This window comes from Orycteropus afer, unplaced genomic scaffold, assembly GCF_000298275.1.
Source record: "Orycteropus afer afer isolate SDZICR_OR568_19922 unplaced genomic scaffold, OryAfe1.0 scaffold00425, whole genome shotgun sequence".
NCBI lineage: Eukaryota > Metazoa > Chordata > Mammalia > Tubulidentata > Orycteropodidae > Orycteropus > Orycteropus afer.
The window spans coordinates 1,988,192-2,006,663 of record NW_006922012.1 but is presented as its reverse complement, the minus strand read 5'-3'; the positions used below and the strand labels follow the sequence as shown (position 1 = coordinate 2,006,663).

Sequence of the window (18,472 nt, the reverse complement as noted above, 5' to 3'; positions counted from 1 at the left end):
AAATAAATAAATAAAACATTAGAAATGTAAAAATGGTTTGCATTTAATTGAGGGATTCTTCTAATCCCTCATTGTTAAAGTAGAGTGACTACTTACTGAGTGTGACTTTCCATTTGAAATGGTTCAAGTGGTTATTGTAAAGAATATTCTATGGGAGATAAACCGTTACCATAGCATTTTAGACTGATGTGAACACTTCAAAAAGTCACAATTTTGTGCTAGTAAGGATATGATTTACTGTTTCTTTACTACCTTACAGAAGATGGGAGAAAAGTGTGAGACAACATACCTGGATCAGCTGCAGTGAAAGGAACACCATCAGATGTATAAAATGTGGGTTCATTCTAGAATGAATCAAAGTGATAAAGTATGTAATGATTTCAGAATTGATTTTTAAAAGCACATTAACTAATGAAGCATGGCTAAAGTCAACTGTCTGCACCTAAGAATTCTAGAACAAGTGAAAAAAAAAAAAAGTAACTTCCTAGCAGTCATTTTCATTTTGCTGGGGGGGCGGGGGGACAAACTGTGCTTTTCAGATTTCTATTTTATTATCTCAAGTTCTTATGGTCCTAACCTTGCTTTCCATTGTCTGTTACATTCATGGTGAAACACTGTAATTTAGTGTTAGCTCATTTTTAGCAGTATTTTCTTTTTTTTTTAAAAAAAGAATTCCCACAATCAGGTTGCAGTAGCATTTCTCTCAGGCTGTTTTACGCTTCTTCATGTCAGAAGCTTCAGGGAATTACTAACCTGGTAATCACTTTCATTTAATTTACTTTATTAAAACTTAGGTACAGGTCCTTGCTTATGAATTCTTTGGAAAAACTCCTTTCTGGCACCCCTATGCTCACTAGAGCCTAAGTCTTCCCACCCCCACCCCTCCGCCCCCTTGCCATTGGCTGGATCTTTCGCTAGTCCACCCTTTCACTGGATTCCAGGTCTTTTCTCCTCATTATCTATCTGGTCTGCTGGCTGTCATAGGACTGTAAGCCAGTGAAAAGAATTACTAGGTATTAAGTTCTCAGAAAAGCTTTATAAAACTCATCTAGAAATTCCTAAAATTGAATTCAAGAAACAAACATAAACACTGGCATACCCACCATAAAATAATTAGGATCATTTTCAGGTGTTGCTTCTCTGTAGGTGGAGGTTACATGGACTCTACCCCAGTTACTCGACCGCAGTTCTACAAGCTTCAAGAGCATCTGTTTTACATCTCTGCAAAACAGAAGTCAAAAAGGAGTTAAAATGTATCCACCATAAATGATGTCAGAGTCTAAAATACTTCAAAGACTCTTAAGACTTTATTTCCTAAATCTAACATGCATAGCCAATGCTTTAATTTTCCTGAAATTTCCTATGATGTCAGAAATTTACTTTTTAACAGCCTTCAAATTTTTTTATTTAACAGTAGACTATAAAGTCCTTAAAGAGAATGGCTATCCTTCAATCATGTTATATCTTACTGTACTTATCTGTTGAACAAATCGAAATCAATGGACTGACGTTACATCTTACTAAAGAAAAATCTTAACTTTTGCACTTTATAAACATGATTGAACATAAATGACCATGAGCAGAAGCCACAGGTAAAATATCATTCCTTGAAGGAAAATATTTCTGTAGATCTAAGAATTCAATTAGTCTGATAAAGTACAGTAGATTAAATCAACCCCAAAGAAAAAGCAAGAAATTGAGATTTAGTAGCTGTCTGCATTCTTTCTTTTCCCACCTGCTGCAATTTGCATCTAGGACAACATTTTCAATTCTCTGAATAATTTCTTCCATATCAGTCTTTCCTTTTTCCTTCCAGGCATCTTCCAAAACTGACCCTGTCAACTAAAAAGGCAGGTGTTAGTAAAGTGAGGAATTCAAGAGTATAGAAATTTTAAGAAGGTATTAGTAGCAGTTCAAGCATTCTTTGAACAGGATGAATTTAGCCAAGTCAAAAATATTTCCCAATTATTTTCTACCACTTAATATTTAGACACCTTTATACTCCTTACGATTTTCTTATCTAAGAGAAATGAATTAAAAGAATGAACTATAGCTGAATTTTCATCATGGATTTGTTAACTTGTCAATGACTACATGTTTTATTTGTTGTATGACTAAGATATTGTTGTTATGTGCCATCAAGTTGTCACTGACTTACAGCAACCTTATGGACAACAGAATGAATCACTGCCCGGTCCTGTGCCAGTCTCACTATGCCTACTAGACCTGAGCTCATCGCTGCAGCCACCATGTCAATCCATCTTGTTGAGGGTCCCTCCCCTCTTTCGTTGATGCCTCCTGGCCGTCCCTACCAGTTCTGGCCCTCCGACAATTTTAATCATCACTTTTTGTAACATACCACCCCCACTCCCTTGTAACATCTTGCCAAAATTAAAATCTTTGTGAATCCAATGAAAGTATTCACTGCCAATTATAAGATTCAGAGCTTCAAGCAAAAGTTAGTTTTGGAAAACTTGTATCTATCACTATGAGCTCGATAAATTTTCTGGTAAGATTGGTGATATTAATGATGTGATTTTTAAAATCTTACATAAAAAAATGTGTCAATTGTTAGAAGATCTAACAGTTGGTGGATCAGTATTTTCCAAAATGATCAAAGCAGATGATGCATAGGTAATAGATATACTTAAAGGGCAAGACAGGTCAAAGAATTTCAGAGTAACAGAATATGAATAGTTCACTGATATTTTTTCAGATTCTACACTGCAATTAACCTTTAAGAAACTATTTGAGTTTTGATGTGGTATCAAAGAATATCCCCAGGTATCTGAATAGGTTTCCCTTTTCCAACTATAAAATCTGTATGAAGCCAGATTTTCTTCATATAATTCAACCTAAATGACAGTGTAACAGTGCAGAATCAGATGTAAGAATTGAGCTATTAAGCCAGAGATTAAAGAACTCTGCAAAATGTAAAATAATGCTGCCACTCTTCTCACTACATTTTTTGTTTTTGGGAAGCAATTATTTTTAATCATGTAATGAATTTTTTTTCAATGACTTAATTTTTAAAATTTAATTTCAAACACACTAAATATTGATAGATGAAACCCACATATACAAAAGCTCTTTGGGTCCTCAATTAAAGGTAAAAAGTTTGAGAATCTCTATCCTTAGCAAAATCACAGCCATTCGGCCTAAAATTTTAAAAAGGCAGACTACACACAAATATAAAAGCCTTAGAGTAAAAGGCATCTAAAGTAAAGGTAAAGGTCCAACAACAGACTCAAACTAGAAATATGCAATGGGTGATATAGAAGCTTTGAATGAAAACAAACAACTCCATCAGAGAAAGAAGAGTTAAGGTTATGAACATGTAATTCATAGAAACTAATAAACACTGTGGCTCAGCCTTTGGGAGGGGAATATGGCATCACTTATCAATACAAAAGGATCTCTGATGATGTAATGGTTAAGTTGTTTGGCTGCTAACCAAAAAGACACTGGTTCAAATGCACCAGCTGCTTCATGGAAGAAAGATGGGACAGTCTGCATTCATAAAGATTTACAGCCTTAGGAACCCAATGGCGGTCGCTCTGAGTCAGAATCAACTTGATGGCAGTGAGGTTTTGTTTTTAAAGCAATTTAAAGTACAGATGCTTGCTGACCCACCAAATCTATGTGCAGGGATTTAACTTATAGTAGTATCTGCACATATGAAGACATGATGAAAGATTAACAGTGCTGCAGAGGCTAAACTAAAAATAACCCAAATGTTCATTAATAGAGTAGATAAACAGTGTACAATCATACAATGGAATGTAAGAAGCCACTATAGGAACAGGTAGATCTGTGCATATGCTGCCATGGGAAGATCTATCGTTTCGTGGGTGAAAAAGCTGCAACAGAAGAAGATAGCATTTCTAAGAGCATACACACAAACAAGGGAAGGGGAGGGTAGCAGGACTTCCATTTCTTACTTCACAGTTTTGCTTCTTATATTAAACAGTAAATACAGTTTCTCTAATACATAAATTCAAGAGAAGTCAAAGTTCAATGTCAATAAAGTAATAATTATCTTGAATTCATTTGTATTACACATTAAATTCAATTGCATTACATATTAAAGGGGTAAAAGAGTTCAATTTTAAGGGGACGGGAAAAAAGTAAAACCTACTTTCAGTAATTTTACTGCACAAATTAAGTTGTCATCCACAGGGTTGGAAAAGAGGGCATTCAGCAACTCCCGAAGGCCAACCTGAAGAATATCTGCTCTTGTAACCTGTCCATTTGTTCCCTTGATCTTTGGAGACAAAAGAAAATTAAAAGCAACTATGCCAAAATATAATACAGATACATAAATGGTCTAACAAGGCGTTAAACACTAAAAATAAGTGTTTTCATTAAACAGTACATAGGAACACATTCTGGTACCCTGACAAAATTAGAATTACTTTATATGTAATTTAGGCTTCTAATAAAACTATTAAACTACAGGTAAAATTTAATTTTTATTTATCATAACTAATACACAGTCAAGATAACTTAAACCCACTTTAAAGTTATTGCTTAACAGAGAACTCTCTAATCAATTAAGCTACTACCCTCTTTGAACCTACAGTATTTTCATTTTTTTAAACAGTATTTAAACACTGTATTTTGCACTAGATTGGCATACATATCTTATCCCTCCTACTAGAGGAATTTTAGGTGCAGAAGCCACATATATTTCCCAGAGACCTGGCATTATTACCTCCACATAGGAAATACTCAATAGCATTCTTAAAATGGCTCATCATTTGAGGCATATTTTAATTTAGTTGGTACTCTTATTTTGGCACATAGAAAATTTAGACTAAAAAAGAATAAAGCATAAGCTTTCAAAAAATTTAAATCTACTTGTGGTTTAAAAAAAAGGGGAGGGAGGACAGTAAATGAAGCTTTGGATTGAATAAAAACCCTTTACATGCACTGAGATGCACAGCTGATAGTGAATTAATGTGTCTTTTCAGTCATGTTTACGATGTCAATTCTTCATATTAGGGTGTAAGAAGATAAAACCTCTATCTGGGTTTTACTAGTGACTAAAAAAAAAAAAAAAAGAAAAAAAAATCAGGCAACTCCTTTCATGGTAATATTCAGCACTTATATTGCCTACTAACAAGTTTAAACTTAAGCATATCACCAATTTACAAACATATTTAGCTATAGAACTTGTACAAATACATTTCATGAGGAAGATTAATACATATAATAGGGCAAAGAACTGGTGAGTGAATTAGGGTGAAAAGTCAGAACCCCTAGCCTCTCCCGTTTCTCCTGTTCTGTAGTTAAGATGCTTTGGGCCACCATTTGAAAGTCAACATACTAAATGCATGCAGACTCAAAAAGGTATTTTGAAAACTTAAGCATTCCATGAGTGTCCAGATACAACCATGAGTAGATACTAAGACATTAGTTTTCCCATTACTCTTCTCCCTTCCATTTCATTTTTAATGTGGCAACAGGAAAATGTGACCACAAACTCCTTACTGAAATCACTTTATGTACTCAGACCTTGTCAGGATTTAACAAAAGGAAAATTTCTCCTTACCTCCAGGTTAAGATAAAGCTCTCCCAGAAAGAGTACAAATGCATGAAATCGTTTTCGAGTTGCTTCATCACCTTTTGCAGCTTGATCTTTAACTTCATATTCAGTCCGACATCTAATAAAGACACACTTTTTATAACCTCACATTGCTTTGTTTTTTAAATAGTCAAACAAGATTTGTCCATTTGGTTGTCCGCAAGCAACACACAGGCAAGCACAATGCCCTGACTTCCTATAATAAAGAAAAAGTGTTCCTGTCTGTTGTACAGACCAGAATATATATCATCTTTTAAAACTAAGACTCCTAATTTAAAAAACTGATAGGAATAGTTCAAAGTAAAACTATCAGATCAAGTTTATAATATGCTTAAGAAACACAGACTTCATGAGGTTCATAGCATACTGGCATCAAAAAGGAAAAAAAAAAAAAAAAAAAAAATGTCCTGTAGGTATTTTTGTTAACAAAGCCCTGTTTTTACCCAAATTGTTACTGCAACATTTTTCTACTCTTTTTGATTATAAGAACTTTGAAACAGACATTTAAAATATATATACACGGTCTCAATGAATTCTTTTTTGAGTCAAGTCCTTTCTTTATGATTCCCATTACACAAATCCAAGAATTACAGTGAGGAAAAACTCCCTAATTGAACTCACAATACAGAATGCAATTCATTTGGTTTCTATTTCTAATGGAGATACTATTGTTTCAAATAACTCATTTTCCTGTACTTTATCTTCCCCTGACTTGGGCCATTTGTCTCACACAGACAACAAAAAGAAATCCTCTTTTTGGAGCTTACTGACACAGTTCCTACAAGGTATCTAAAATAATCATAGTAAACTCATTACTGCCTGTGTCAGTGAATCATAGTGTCAGCTACTGTTACTAAAATGAATTTTTTTAATGGACTCTAGAAATTTAGCATTTTGGTGCAAGTGTTTTTTCTCATCCTTTTTGAAGAGTTTGTAGAAAACTGTGGGAAAGTCATTTCAGATTTTGATAGTTTCTTTTTTAAAGACAAAGGAAGGAGATTTTGGAGACTAAACAACTTCCATAAATGAAGGACTTAGTTTAGGTTGGTTCTGCAAAAACTTAAAAAAGAAAAAGAAAAAGAAAAAGAAATCATCACATCTTACTCCAAATTTTACATTGGGTCAGTTTTGTGAACCAACCATAATCCCAGCATAGCTTAGTGTGCCTTTGTGGCTAATTCTAATACTTGATAAGTTTTATCAAATAAGTAACCTCTTCTTTTCAAGTCAGACACAGTAAGATATCTGTTACTTCCTCATACATATTAAATTAACTCCATCAGAAAAAAGTTTGGATATTTATAAACAGAACACCCTAGTTAATAATGGAAAGGCTCTGTTAATTAATGCCAACACAGTTATCCAAGCACCTTGTTGGCTACTGTCCTTTCTCTGCTCTTTTTTTTTTACAGCTTTGCACAGTAAGTGCTCTGATTAAATGACCTCCTTTTTGTTTTATGAACGGTATGGCTATTAGACTGTACATTAAGATATGCTAACTTATCTGTAAAACTAAATTCCTACCCCTATACATGGCTGATTACCTAGGTAAAAAGGAAAACCCCTAAACTTTAAGATTTTCAATTATAAAAGTAGTTAAGTGTTTATTTCTGAAAGGCTAAAATAGAAAAATAAAGAAAAAAGTTACCTGAAATACCAATGAACCCAGACATAAGGGCTGTCAGGCAACTTCCTTTTTTAAAATTACGCACATATATATTTAAAAGAGGTGCTAGAATTATGGCCTGCTTTTCACTTGTTAAAGAACCTTGGTAGTGCAATGGTTAAGCACTTGGCTGTTAACCAAAAGATCAGTGAGTTCGAATCCACTATCTGGTCTGCAGGAGAACGATGTGGCAGTCTGCTTCCATAAAGATTCTAAACCAAACCAAACTAACTGCCATCGAGTTGATTCCATCTCATAGCAATGCCCACTGGTTTCCAAGGCTGTAAATCTTTTTTTCTTTTCAAATTTTTATTGTGATTTGGGTCAAAGTTTACAGAGCAAATTCATTTTCATACACTGTCTCATGACACTGACTGTAATTCCCTACAATGTAACAGCTCTCTTCCCACTTCCTGCCCATAGTTACCTTTTCCCTGTGTCCTTCTCTCTCATGTACTCCCCTCCCTGCCCAGCTGTCTCCCTGTGCAAACACTCAAGGCTGTAAATCTTTATGGATGCAGACTGCCTCATCTTTCTTCTACAGAGCAACTGGTGGGTTCAAACCACCCACCTTTTGGTAAGCAGCCAAATGCCTTACCTACTACACCATCAGAGCTCCTTCTGTAATGATTACAGCCTTGGAAACACAACTCTGTCCTACAGTATGGTCACTATGAGTCAGAACCAACTTGATAGCAATGGGTTTCTGGTCTCGCCTGTTATATTACTGACATTTCCCCATGTTACTATCTTTGACAGAGTGCCAGTACTACAGAAGCACATGAAGCGAGCGGGTGAAGTGTCAAAGGGAATTAGAAGGGGGGTTTCTCAACCATGGTTGCATTTAGGGAAAATAACTTGGGGGAACTTTACAAAGCCATGCCCAGGCTCTACCTCAGTCCAATTACATGAAAATCCCAAAGGTGAGGGCAGGATCTGAGCCATTTGTAAGTGTCTAAGTGGCTCTAAGGCACAGCCAGCAGCACTGGAGAATATGGTAACCCAGCCTTTCTGCCAACCTACCTCCTAGAAGTACTCATTTTGGCCTCTTTCCCGAAACTGTAATTGCATTTCTTTAATTATGGGTGAGGTTAAGTATCTTTTGATAAGCTTGTAACTTATTTTTCAGAATGGTACCTATTCAGAAGTATTCAAAATATTTCTATTGAGATACTAAGTCTTTTTCTTAGTCATTCTTAATAGGTCTTTCTTTTTGTATTAAATCAATCAGCTCATTATCATGTGTTATAAATTTCTCTACTTTTATTTTAAATAAACTTATGCCTCCCTAAAATAATGAGCCCTGGTTGTGCAACGGTTATGGCCTTGGCTGCTAATCAAAAGGTTGGTGGTTCAAACCCACCAGCTGCTCTGCAGGAGAAACATGGCAGTCTGCTTCTGTAAAGATTTACAGCCTTGGAAACTCTATGGGGCAGTTCTATTCTGTCCTACAGGGTTGTTATGAATCAAAATTGATGGCAATGGTTTAAAGTATTATCATCTATAGGGTCGCTGTAAGTCAGAATCAGTTCCATGGCACACAACAACACATGTAATTAAGTTTATTCATCTAATGTTTTAAGGCCTCAGGTTATCATGTCTTGCTTAAAAAAGCCTTTACCAACCCAAGATTTTGTCAATTCCCCCCGCCCCCTAGAATTTACCCTTTCACATTTACTTAAGTCTTTGAAATATTTGGAATTTTCATATAAGAACAAAGGAATCCATCTTTGTTTTTTCCCCCCAAGGAGCTAGTCAGTTGTGCCAACCAGCAGAATTTATCTTTTAAATATGTACCCATCTACATCAACAGCTTAATTTTCAGATGTCTCTGGGTCTACATTTAGAGGCCTTATTCTGTTCCAGTGCATTTTAACCACAGGAAGGAATACTTTCCAACCATTAAGTGTCTTTAAAGAACTAATGGGCAAATTATAATAAAGTTGAAAATAACCTTGCTACTAAGTAAGATAACTCAAAATGTAAACATCAGTTTTCTCTAAATTAGCTTATGAATTCAATATTATCCCACAAAGTATCCACAAATTGCTAGCAGCAAGATTATTTGTGTAATTGTATAAGCTGATTCTAAAGTTCACTGGAACAAATGCAGCATGCAAGAATAGTAATGAGTCTTTAAAATCAAGGAACTAACCGGAATAAATATGAAACAATTAGAGTTAAAATATTTAATACTATAGTAATAAAACTGAAAATAGGATTGGTGATCAATGGAATATAATGAAAGTCTAGAATCAAACTCAAATTGATAAAGGATGCAGTATGAGAAAGGCAGCAATTCAAAATCCACAGGGAAAGAATGTATTATAAAAAAAAGGGGGGGGGAGTAATAGGAAAAAAGTGTTTTTTGTGTGGCAACAAAAGTATATCCTTACTCAAACTAAAACTACAAAAGTACTAGAAAATATATTAAGTGGTCATTTTTTAAATCTTGGGAAAGGAAAGACCTTTCTAAGCACAAAACCAAAGGCAGACACCACTACAGAAGAAACACTGACATATCTGGCTAGAAACATTTAATACTATACAAATAAGAATCGTCTACTCTATTCCCCCCTACAACTATCTATAACACACCATCATTAGAAAAAAAAGGAATAGTCAAATTCCAGTACGTTTAAAAGTAATTTCTTTCATATAGTCACACTGACCTTTGAAGTAGCAACTGGCGGAAATTGCCACTCTGTGGATTAATTGTCAGATGATGAGACAGGTAGTTACACAGGCGAGCTCCCATGTAAGAGAAGTTTGGGATAGACGTGGCCTTTCAAAAAGAAAACAGTTTTGTATGACACAGATACATCAAATAATTACTGCAAATACTTAACAGTAACATTTTTAAGAGTAAAAACTTTTCTGCTTCTGTAAGTGACCATATTGTACAGAAAAGGTCTAATTGTTAAACGTAAGGAAATTAACTTTAACCTCCCTTCCAACTTTACACCAAGAACCATGAACATAAAGCAAAATGTGAAAAGCAAGTTCTTCCACATTTACCTAGGTATCAGAAAGCAAACAGATGATGCCTCTTTGTGCTAAGCCATTTTTGCACAAAATATGTACATGTACCCACTTGCATAGCTGACAATTAAGAATGAGAATAATTTTGTCAAACAACGGATATTTCTCATGGGCAGAACAGAACAGACTTTGATGCCTACTGGTCTAGAACAAAATTCCCAGGGCTCTTGCTTTTGTGAGCTTGGACTTCACTATACTTCCCTGAGAAGATGTGATTAATGGTACCTGGCCTAAGTGACTAACATTTAAAGAACAATCCAAAAACACCTGGGGTAAAGAAGATATCCAAACAGAGAAGTTACTTTAAAAAATAGGACAGTGAGAAAAAAATACATATCAAAGACTCTGTGATGTGGCCAAAGCAGCACTCAGAAAGTTTAGCTTTAATCACAGTTAAAGAAAAATAGTAATAGTATATAGTTATTTAGGTAAGTTAATGCATTTAAAGAGGTTAGGAGGCTTTCCCAAAGTCAAAAAAGTAGTTAACCGGAGCCTAGATGGTCTTGTGCCTCTCCTCCCCATTAAATGTGGTTCCATTTAATAGCGCTGGTAACCTTAAGCAAGTTGGACCCTCTCTGTGCCTTTTCATCATGTATAAAATGGGGACAATAATATCACACAACCACTGAAGATTAAATGAGTTAACTACATGTCAAGTACTTAGCAGTGCCTGGTATGTAGTAAGTACTTTATATTTTTAATTCTAATTATTTCCTAGCTTACAATGGACTCTAAGTTTCTCATCAAAGGAAAAAGAATTCTTCTGAGATCATGTATACTTAGCAGGAACCATAAAAAAAAACTTACTGGCACTGCCTGGTTTCCTTTAGTTTACTTAAAAAATTACCACACACACGGTTAAAGACTTACCAAGTTCTATTGTTGTTGTTGTTGTTATTTGCCATCGAGTCGGCTCCGACTCACAGCGACCCCTCCTTGGGTTTCCGAGGCAGTATCACTACGGAAGTAGGAATGCCCAACCTTCCTTCCGAGGAGTGGCTGGTGGGTTTGAACTGCCAGCCTTCTGGTTAGCAGTCAAGTGCCTTAGGCACTATGCCAAGGGTTGATATTAAACACTTTTCTACTTCCAATTTTAATCTTAAAAGGAACCATTTCTAATTCTTCCACTAAAAACGGTTTTCAACCTCTGTAACTCCATGCTACACGATTTCTCAGTTTAGATATTATTTCTTATTGATTTTCGTATGTTTTACCCTATTCTACTTCACATACTGCCCACTCCTTCCACCAACCAATATGGCTATACCATGATTTATTAGTTTTGTGTTTCTATTTATAGCTGAACCATATACTAATTTTTCCTTTTTTGTATAACTGTTTCCCCAGAATTATTCATTTTTTTCTACTTTGTTTTTATATACTTCTCAGTGGTACAGTCCTAAGCTCACTAGCTTATGTATTTTTTCTCATCACCTTCAAACAAAGTAGTGTGTTCATCTCACTAGAGACAACTTTCTTGGCGCCTCTGTCTATTTCAGTCAAGGCTGGCTGTTCAAGGACTGCTATGAAGCTATCATACTTGTGTATCATAGACCACAGAATGCTAAAACTTTAAATACTACTGACTACATATTTAAGAACTAAATCTGAGGAAAATTGCAGCAATAGTTGTAACTTGTCAGGTGACACTCTTGTCTAGCTCTGAAGAACTATAACCACATAGCTCTATTTAAGAGCTACGACAAAATAGAGGAGAAATGAGAAAAGCAACAAAAAATGAGCATAATTCTTCCATTTTTTAAAATCTCATATTGCTTTTCAATCCATTTAGATACAGAAAGTAGGAATCAGGAAAAACAGAGCAGTCCTATCTCTGTGAAATCTCAGGCAACTCGTGAAACCTGAGAGCTCACTAGAGAATTTTAGGGTCCAATAACAGTTCAAATCAACTTGGAAAAAAGCAGCCAAAAGAAACACTAAAAAAAACAAAAACACCCAAACTAAGATAGTATCATCAATTTGTTATCATAAGCACCCTTCCTTATATTCCAAATCTGATACTGTTTTTGCCATGACTTAAGGAACACTCCTGTTTATATTTCTGCTCATCTTCTACTGTTTCTGGCCAGTCTTACATGCCATTCACATTTTTAAAGATTGTTTTCAAAATCCAGTGTTGTCTACCACATTTCTCCCTCTTACAATAGCATTAATCTATCAATGACCAATATGCTGGCATCAAAACTCAAATTTTAACTGTTAAGAAACACAATCTGGATTGACATTAAGGCTCTCAAGGAATTAAGATGTAAATGCTTAAAAATTTTTTAAGACAATTAAAAACAAAAACTGTAGTCATGGAGTTGATTCCAACCCATGGCGACCTCCAGTGTGTCTGTCTGCACAGGGCTCTCAGTGGCTGATGTTCCACAAGTCCATCATCAGGCCTCTTTGCTGAGGCACCTCTGGGTGGACTCAAACCTTTAATCTCTCAGCAAACAGCAAAGCGCACTGTCTGCATCACCCGGGACGTAAAGACACAGAAACGCTAACACTGAACATGGTGTTTTATGGGCTGGCTTTTAAAAAACACTCAAAAAGAGGCAAGAAAGTTCTCTCACGACTCTTTTCTTTTCTACTCCAATAACGGTACCTAACTCAATACCTAGGAGAAAAAAATTACTCTTTTTTATATATTGTTACTTCAGATCCTATAAAACTGAACCCCCCCCCAAAGGTGTGTTGTTTATGCAGCCTTCTCATAAATGTCCAAAGCACCTCCCAATTGCCTTTTCAAAGCCTCCACTACATAGGTGAATTTGCAGTCAAACATGGCTTTAGCCCTGGGTCCTTTAAGTATATGAAATTCATAGAGACTTCAAAGCTCCCACGAACCTTGAACAGTTTACAAGTATGGAGGAAGATGAATACAGACCTGTCTCCTTCAAGTAGCCGCCACCATTCTTGGGCTTCAAGGAAGCTACCTGAAGATGGACATGTGCTATCGGCCAACCTACCTGTTGATAGATGAGTTCCACAAGGTCTTGCAAAGCATCATCTGTTGTAACCCAGCCATTAAGGGTCTCTGCAAACTGTTCAATTTCAGTTTCAAAACTGCCAGGTTGCTCTGTAAGATGATTCAAAAAGTCCTGAACATATTCTGATAAAGTGGGGTAATCTTCACAACCATCCTCATAGGATTCCTGTAAGTTAAAAATTGGAAGGAAAAAAAAAAATCCATTGACTAGCTAAAACAAACAAGAGGTGGCTTTAAATTGGGCTATGTCTGGCACAAATGATTGTAAGGATCCTTCCACACATGCTAAAACGTGTTATCATTTTGTTTAATAAAATTAAGCCCATTGAGCTCTTCTTCCTCCTTGTCCAATAACCAAAGTGTGATGTTATAACAAAAAGGCTTCATTTAGCTTGGTAGGAAATTGTCTTTTCAACCCTGGCACACAAGACATCTAAGAAATGAATTATCACTAGTATTTCACTACAATACCTATACCAAACCAAACTCACTGCTGTCAAGTTGATTCTGACTCATAGTGACCCCCTTTGGGTTTCTAAGGTGGTAAATCTTTACAGAAGTAGATTGCCCAGTCTTCCTTCCATGAAGTGGCTGGAGGGTTTGAACCACCAACCTTCTGGCCAGCAGTCAAATGCCTTACGCACTACACCACCAGAGCTCCTTTATAATACCTATCTAAAAATGGAATATGATCTCTTTATGGATGAAATAAGACGGAGATTTATTTCAAAATGGGAGGGAGGGGCAAGACCGGGGATATAGAAACAAGAATCTACTACATGTAGCTGATGAGGCCATGGGGATTCATTTTACCATTCTCTGTATTCTTATAGGTATCTCACAATTTCTATGTTGAAAAGAATAAAACCTAGTTAAGTCTGTTACTGCTCATGGGATTATGCAACTGCTTAATTAACTGTCAGAATTTCATCATGATCTACTGCAGTAGGAGACTTTTGGGCTGCTACATCCAGGTTTCTAATCAGTGCTGACAGGAGAGTAGTTTCCAGCTAATATCTTTACCACTGTTACCTTTGGTAGTTCCCACTCCTTAAATTAATGGCAGGAGTCTAGGCAGGGTTTGCAAAATACCATACCAGAATAGCAACCCTTGTACTCTCAATACCTGGAATACCAACCACCCAAAGCATTTTAAAATTCAACTAACAGTTATGGTCTAATAATAACTATATTCTGTGATAAAACTTACCTTCTCCCAAAGAAATCAAAAGAGAAACCATGTAAGAAAATTATGACAATACAGACGTATTTGTGAAGAATGCAAATTTTAAAATCAGTGAATTTAGGAAAAAAAATTAAATTTAGAAGAAAAATTAAAGTAATATATTGTCAAAACTACCTTCCAAAAAGCTCCATGTTAAAGACAGACACAGGTATTAGTAGAAAGATTGACACAGCCAGTTGTTCCTCCAATGTTGGTAGTGATTGCTTAGAGGCCATGTTACATAATTTTTGTGTATCTTTCTTTAGGCACTAAAGTTATACTTAACATGGCAAATTACACGTACTATGAGAGGTGTTCAGATAATTAGACCAATGGAAGGAACAGCAGGGTCAAGTGTCCATACCATGTTCATGTATGTTTATTGTGCAGAGCAGCTGGTAAATTCTCATATATGAAAGTGTTGTCTAATTATACAGTTCAATCCAAGTTATCAACAACTCTACTTCAAAACAGAGAAGGCATGAATGTTTTAAAGGAAATTCATTCATTAATCAGAACACTACCAGCAGAGTGCATTAATTCCAGTGCTTCAGTTTCCTCAACTGTAAAATCGGGATAACAGTACATATCTCATGTTGTTGTTGTTATTGTTGTTAGGTGCTGCTGAGTTGGGTCCAATCCATAACAACCCTATGTACAAAAGAATGAAACACTGCCCAGTCCTGTGCCATCCTCAAAATCCTTGCTACGCTTGAGCCCATCAATGTAGCCATTGTGTTAACCCATCTCAATTGAGGGTCCTCCTCTTTTTCCCTCCCTCCACTGTAGTAAGCATGATGTCTTTCTTCAGGGGCTTGTTCCTTCTGATAACATGTCCAAAGTCAGTCAGATGAACTTTCACCATCCTTACTTCTAAGGAGTGTTCTGGTTGTAACTCTTCCAAGATACTGGTTTTCTTGACAATTCATGGCTTATTCAATATTCTCTGCCAACACCATAATTCAAATGCATCAATTATTCTTTGGTTGTCCCTCTTCACTGTCCAGCTTTCACATGCATATAAGGCAACTGAAAATACCATGGCTTGGGTCAGGCACACCTTAGTCTCTTCAAAGCGACATCTTTGCTCTTTACCACTTTAAAGAGGTCTTTGGCAGCACACTGGTCAATGCAATAAATATGTAATCTGATTTCTTGACTGCTGCTTCCATGGGCATTGACTGGGAATTCAGGCAAAATGAAATCTGTGACAACTTCAATGTTTTCTCCATTTATCATGATGTTGCTTATTGGTCAAGTTGTGAGACTTTTTGTTTCATGTTGAGGTGCAATCCATACTGAAGACTGTTGTCTTTGCTCTTCATCATCAATAAGTGCTTCAAGTTCTCTTCATCTTCAGCAAGTAAGATTGTGTCATCGGCATACTGCAGGCTGTTAAAGAGTTTTTCCTCTAATTCCTGATGCCACATTATTCTTCAAACAGTCCATCTTCTCTGATTATTTGCTTACCATACAGATTAATTAAATATAGTGAAAGATACAGCTCTGACACATACCTTTCCTGATTTTAAACCAAACAGCATCCCCTTGTCCTGTTCAAACAACATCCTCTTGGTCTATGTACAAGATCCTCATGAGCACAGGTAAGTGTTCTGAAATTTCCTTTCTTCTCAATGTCATCATAACTATGTAATTTGTTATGATCCACACAATTGAGTGCCTTTGCACAGTCAATAAAACACACAGGTATGACTTCCAATAAGATGATGGAATACGCAGACAAGCTACACAGACCCTCTTCAACAAAGAAAAGAGAAACTGATTAACACAGATACAGAAGATAATCCTGGAGCCCTGAGCTTTGAAAGGAAGGATACAGAAGCAGATTAAACACCAATTAGTAGAAGAACCTCAATGAAAACAGTGAGTAAGGAGACAAAATGGAGCTGTGGACTGTCAGCTGTCCTGACAGCACGAGCAGCCTGAATATCTCAGGTTAGGACCTGAGAATGGACTATTCATGGGTAGGTGACAACTGAAAAGGGAAATAACAAAGGAGACAAACTGAGCTATGGTTTTTTGGATGTTCGGAGGGTGCAGGCATTTTGGATATTTAAAGTGACAGTATTCGCATTTAGGTTCCAGGGACCTAAGAATAGGCTCCGCTTGTCAATGACAGCATGGACATACAAGAGGCTGACAACTGGAAAAGAGACAGACAGTGAGTGCATAAAGTGCTGCCAACTAGCAAATACAGCAGCACAGTACCCTGCTTACTCAGATACAGCCAAATGAAACAAAGAGAATGAAAATCTTGGGCAAATCACTTCAACATATAATCATGAATTAAAAATAAACGCAAAAAGGCCACACTGTCTCAGAGACTACAGACCATTACAGTCCACACAAAGAAGCAAGATAAACTAGAAGAAACAAGGAACCAGGATACAGACCCAGAACACATCCCTAAGGAAGAAGCAGCACTGGAACTCCTGGTAAGGAATTTACAATAATTATATTTAGGTACTTTCAACAGATTGAGAGACAAGGAAAACACTGACAAAACCCTAGAACAATTTCAAAAGACAATATAAGAACAAAATAACAAAATAAATAAAAATTAGAAATGATACAAAATCTACAGGCACAAATCCAGAAGATTAATACTAAATTTTCAGAAATAGATAACACACTGAAAGGCCAAAGGAGTAGCACTGAATCAATGTAAGACAGAATTAATGAGATTGAAGACAAATACCTGACTACTTTTTTGGAAAAGAATCAATCAGACAAAAGGATAAAAACATGAAGAAAGTCTAAGTTTCATGTGGGATACCATCAAAAGGAGTAACCTACATGTAATCAGAAACCCAAGAAGGGATTGCTATAAGTCAGATACGATTTGACAGCAGGGAGTTTGGTTTGGTTTGGAATTGGAATTCCAAAAGAGGAAGAGACAAATAAAACCACAGAGAAAACTGTGGAAGATTTGTTGGAAGAGAATTTCCCTGGTATGATGAAAGAAGAATATACCCATTCAAGAAGTCCAATGAACCCCGAGAAGGAAAGACCTCAAAAGGAAAACATCAAGATATATCATCATCAAACTCACCAAAACCAAAGACAAAGAGAATCCTGAAAGTAGCACACACAAAAAATGAAAGTTAGTTACAAAGGACAACCAATATGAATAAGCTCTGATTTCTTGGCAGAAACCATGCAGACAAGAAGGCAATGGGATGGTATATATAAAATTCTGAAAGAAAAAAAATTTCCAACCAAGAATTATATACCTGGCAAAACTGTTCCTCAAATTTGATGGTGAAATTAGGAATTCCAGATAAGCAGAAATTAAAGAAATTTGTTAAAACTAGACCAACCTTACAAGAGATACTAAAGGGAGTCCTTTGGATAGAGAACCTATCTATAACAGCAAACAACAACCAACCATTAACACACATGATGACATAACCCAGAAACCAACCCAGTTATGGAAGTATCTCAATAAGCCTACAAGATAGTGAACAGGGAACCTGAAACATCAATTGGCAAATGAGGATAATTACAAATCAAAAAGGGGGGAAAAACTGTGTAGTTACAGACCTTCTAAATGATAGAGAAATCAACACAATTGCAAGACAGAATGGATTGTTCTAAACTTGGGAAGAAAACAGAGTAACCTCAAAGAAAAATGATAAGCTTCATACCAAAACAAAAAAGAGGACAAACATATATACTTAGCAAATATTAAAACAACAGCAACAAACTAAATGATAACATGATTCATAAACAAAATGAGCTCAGCACAGAAAACTATATGGAACAAAGAAATCAGCAACATCATGAAAAAACACATAACAAAATTACAACAACCAATTCATGTTGTTGTTGTTGTTAAGTGCCGTCGAGTCGTTTACGACTCATAGTGACCCCATGCACAGCAGAACGAAACAATGCCCGATCCCGCGCCAGCCCCACAATCCCTGCTATACT

The 18,472-nt window shown here is 36.1% G+C and overlaps 1 protein-coding gene across 1 annotated transcript in view; it reads right to left on the bottom strand.

Moving 5' to 3' along the window:
* Window positions 1-18,472, bottom strand: part of PAIP1 (poly(A) binding protein interacting protein 1) — a 52,116-nt gene that overhangs the window by 10,951 nt on the left and 22,693 nt on the right. Inside the window, exons 3-9 of the mRNA XM_007954008.2 lie at window positions 13,274-13,459; window positions 9,926-10,038; window positions 5,555-5,666; window positions 4,139-4,264; window positions 1,736-1,842; window positions 1,104-1,221; window positions 290-344 (exon numbers count right to left, since the gene is read on the bottom strand). Coding sequence (XP_007952199.1) covers window positions 290-344; window positions 1,104-1,221; window positions 1,736-1,842; window positions 4,139-4,264; window positions 5,555-5,666; window positions 9,926-10,038; window positions 13,274-13,459 — 817 coding nt within the window. The remainder of the gene's footprint in view (window positions 1-289; window positions 345-1,103; window positions 1,222-1,735; window positions 1,843-4,138; window positions 4,265-5,554; window positions 5,667-9,925; window positions 10,039-13,273; window positions 13,460-18,472) is intronic.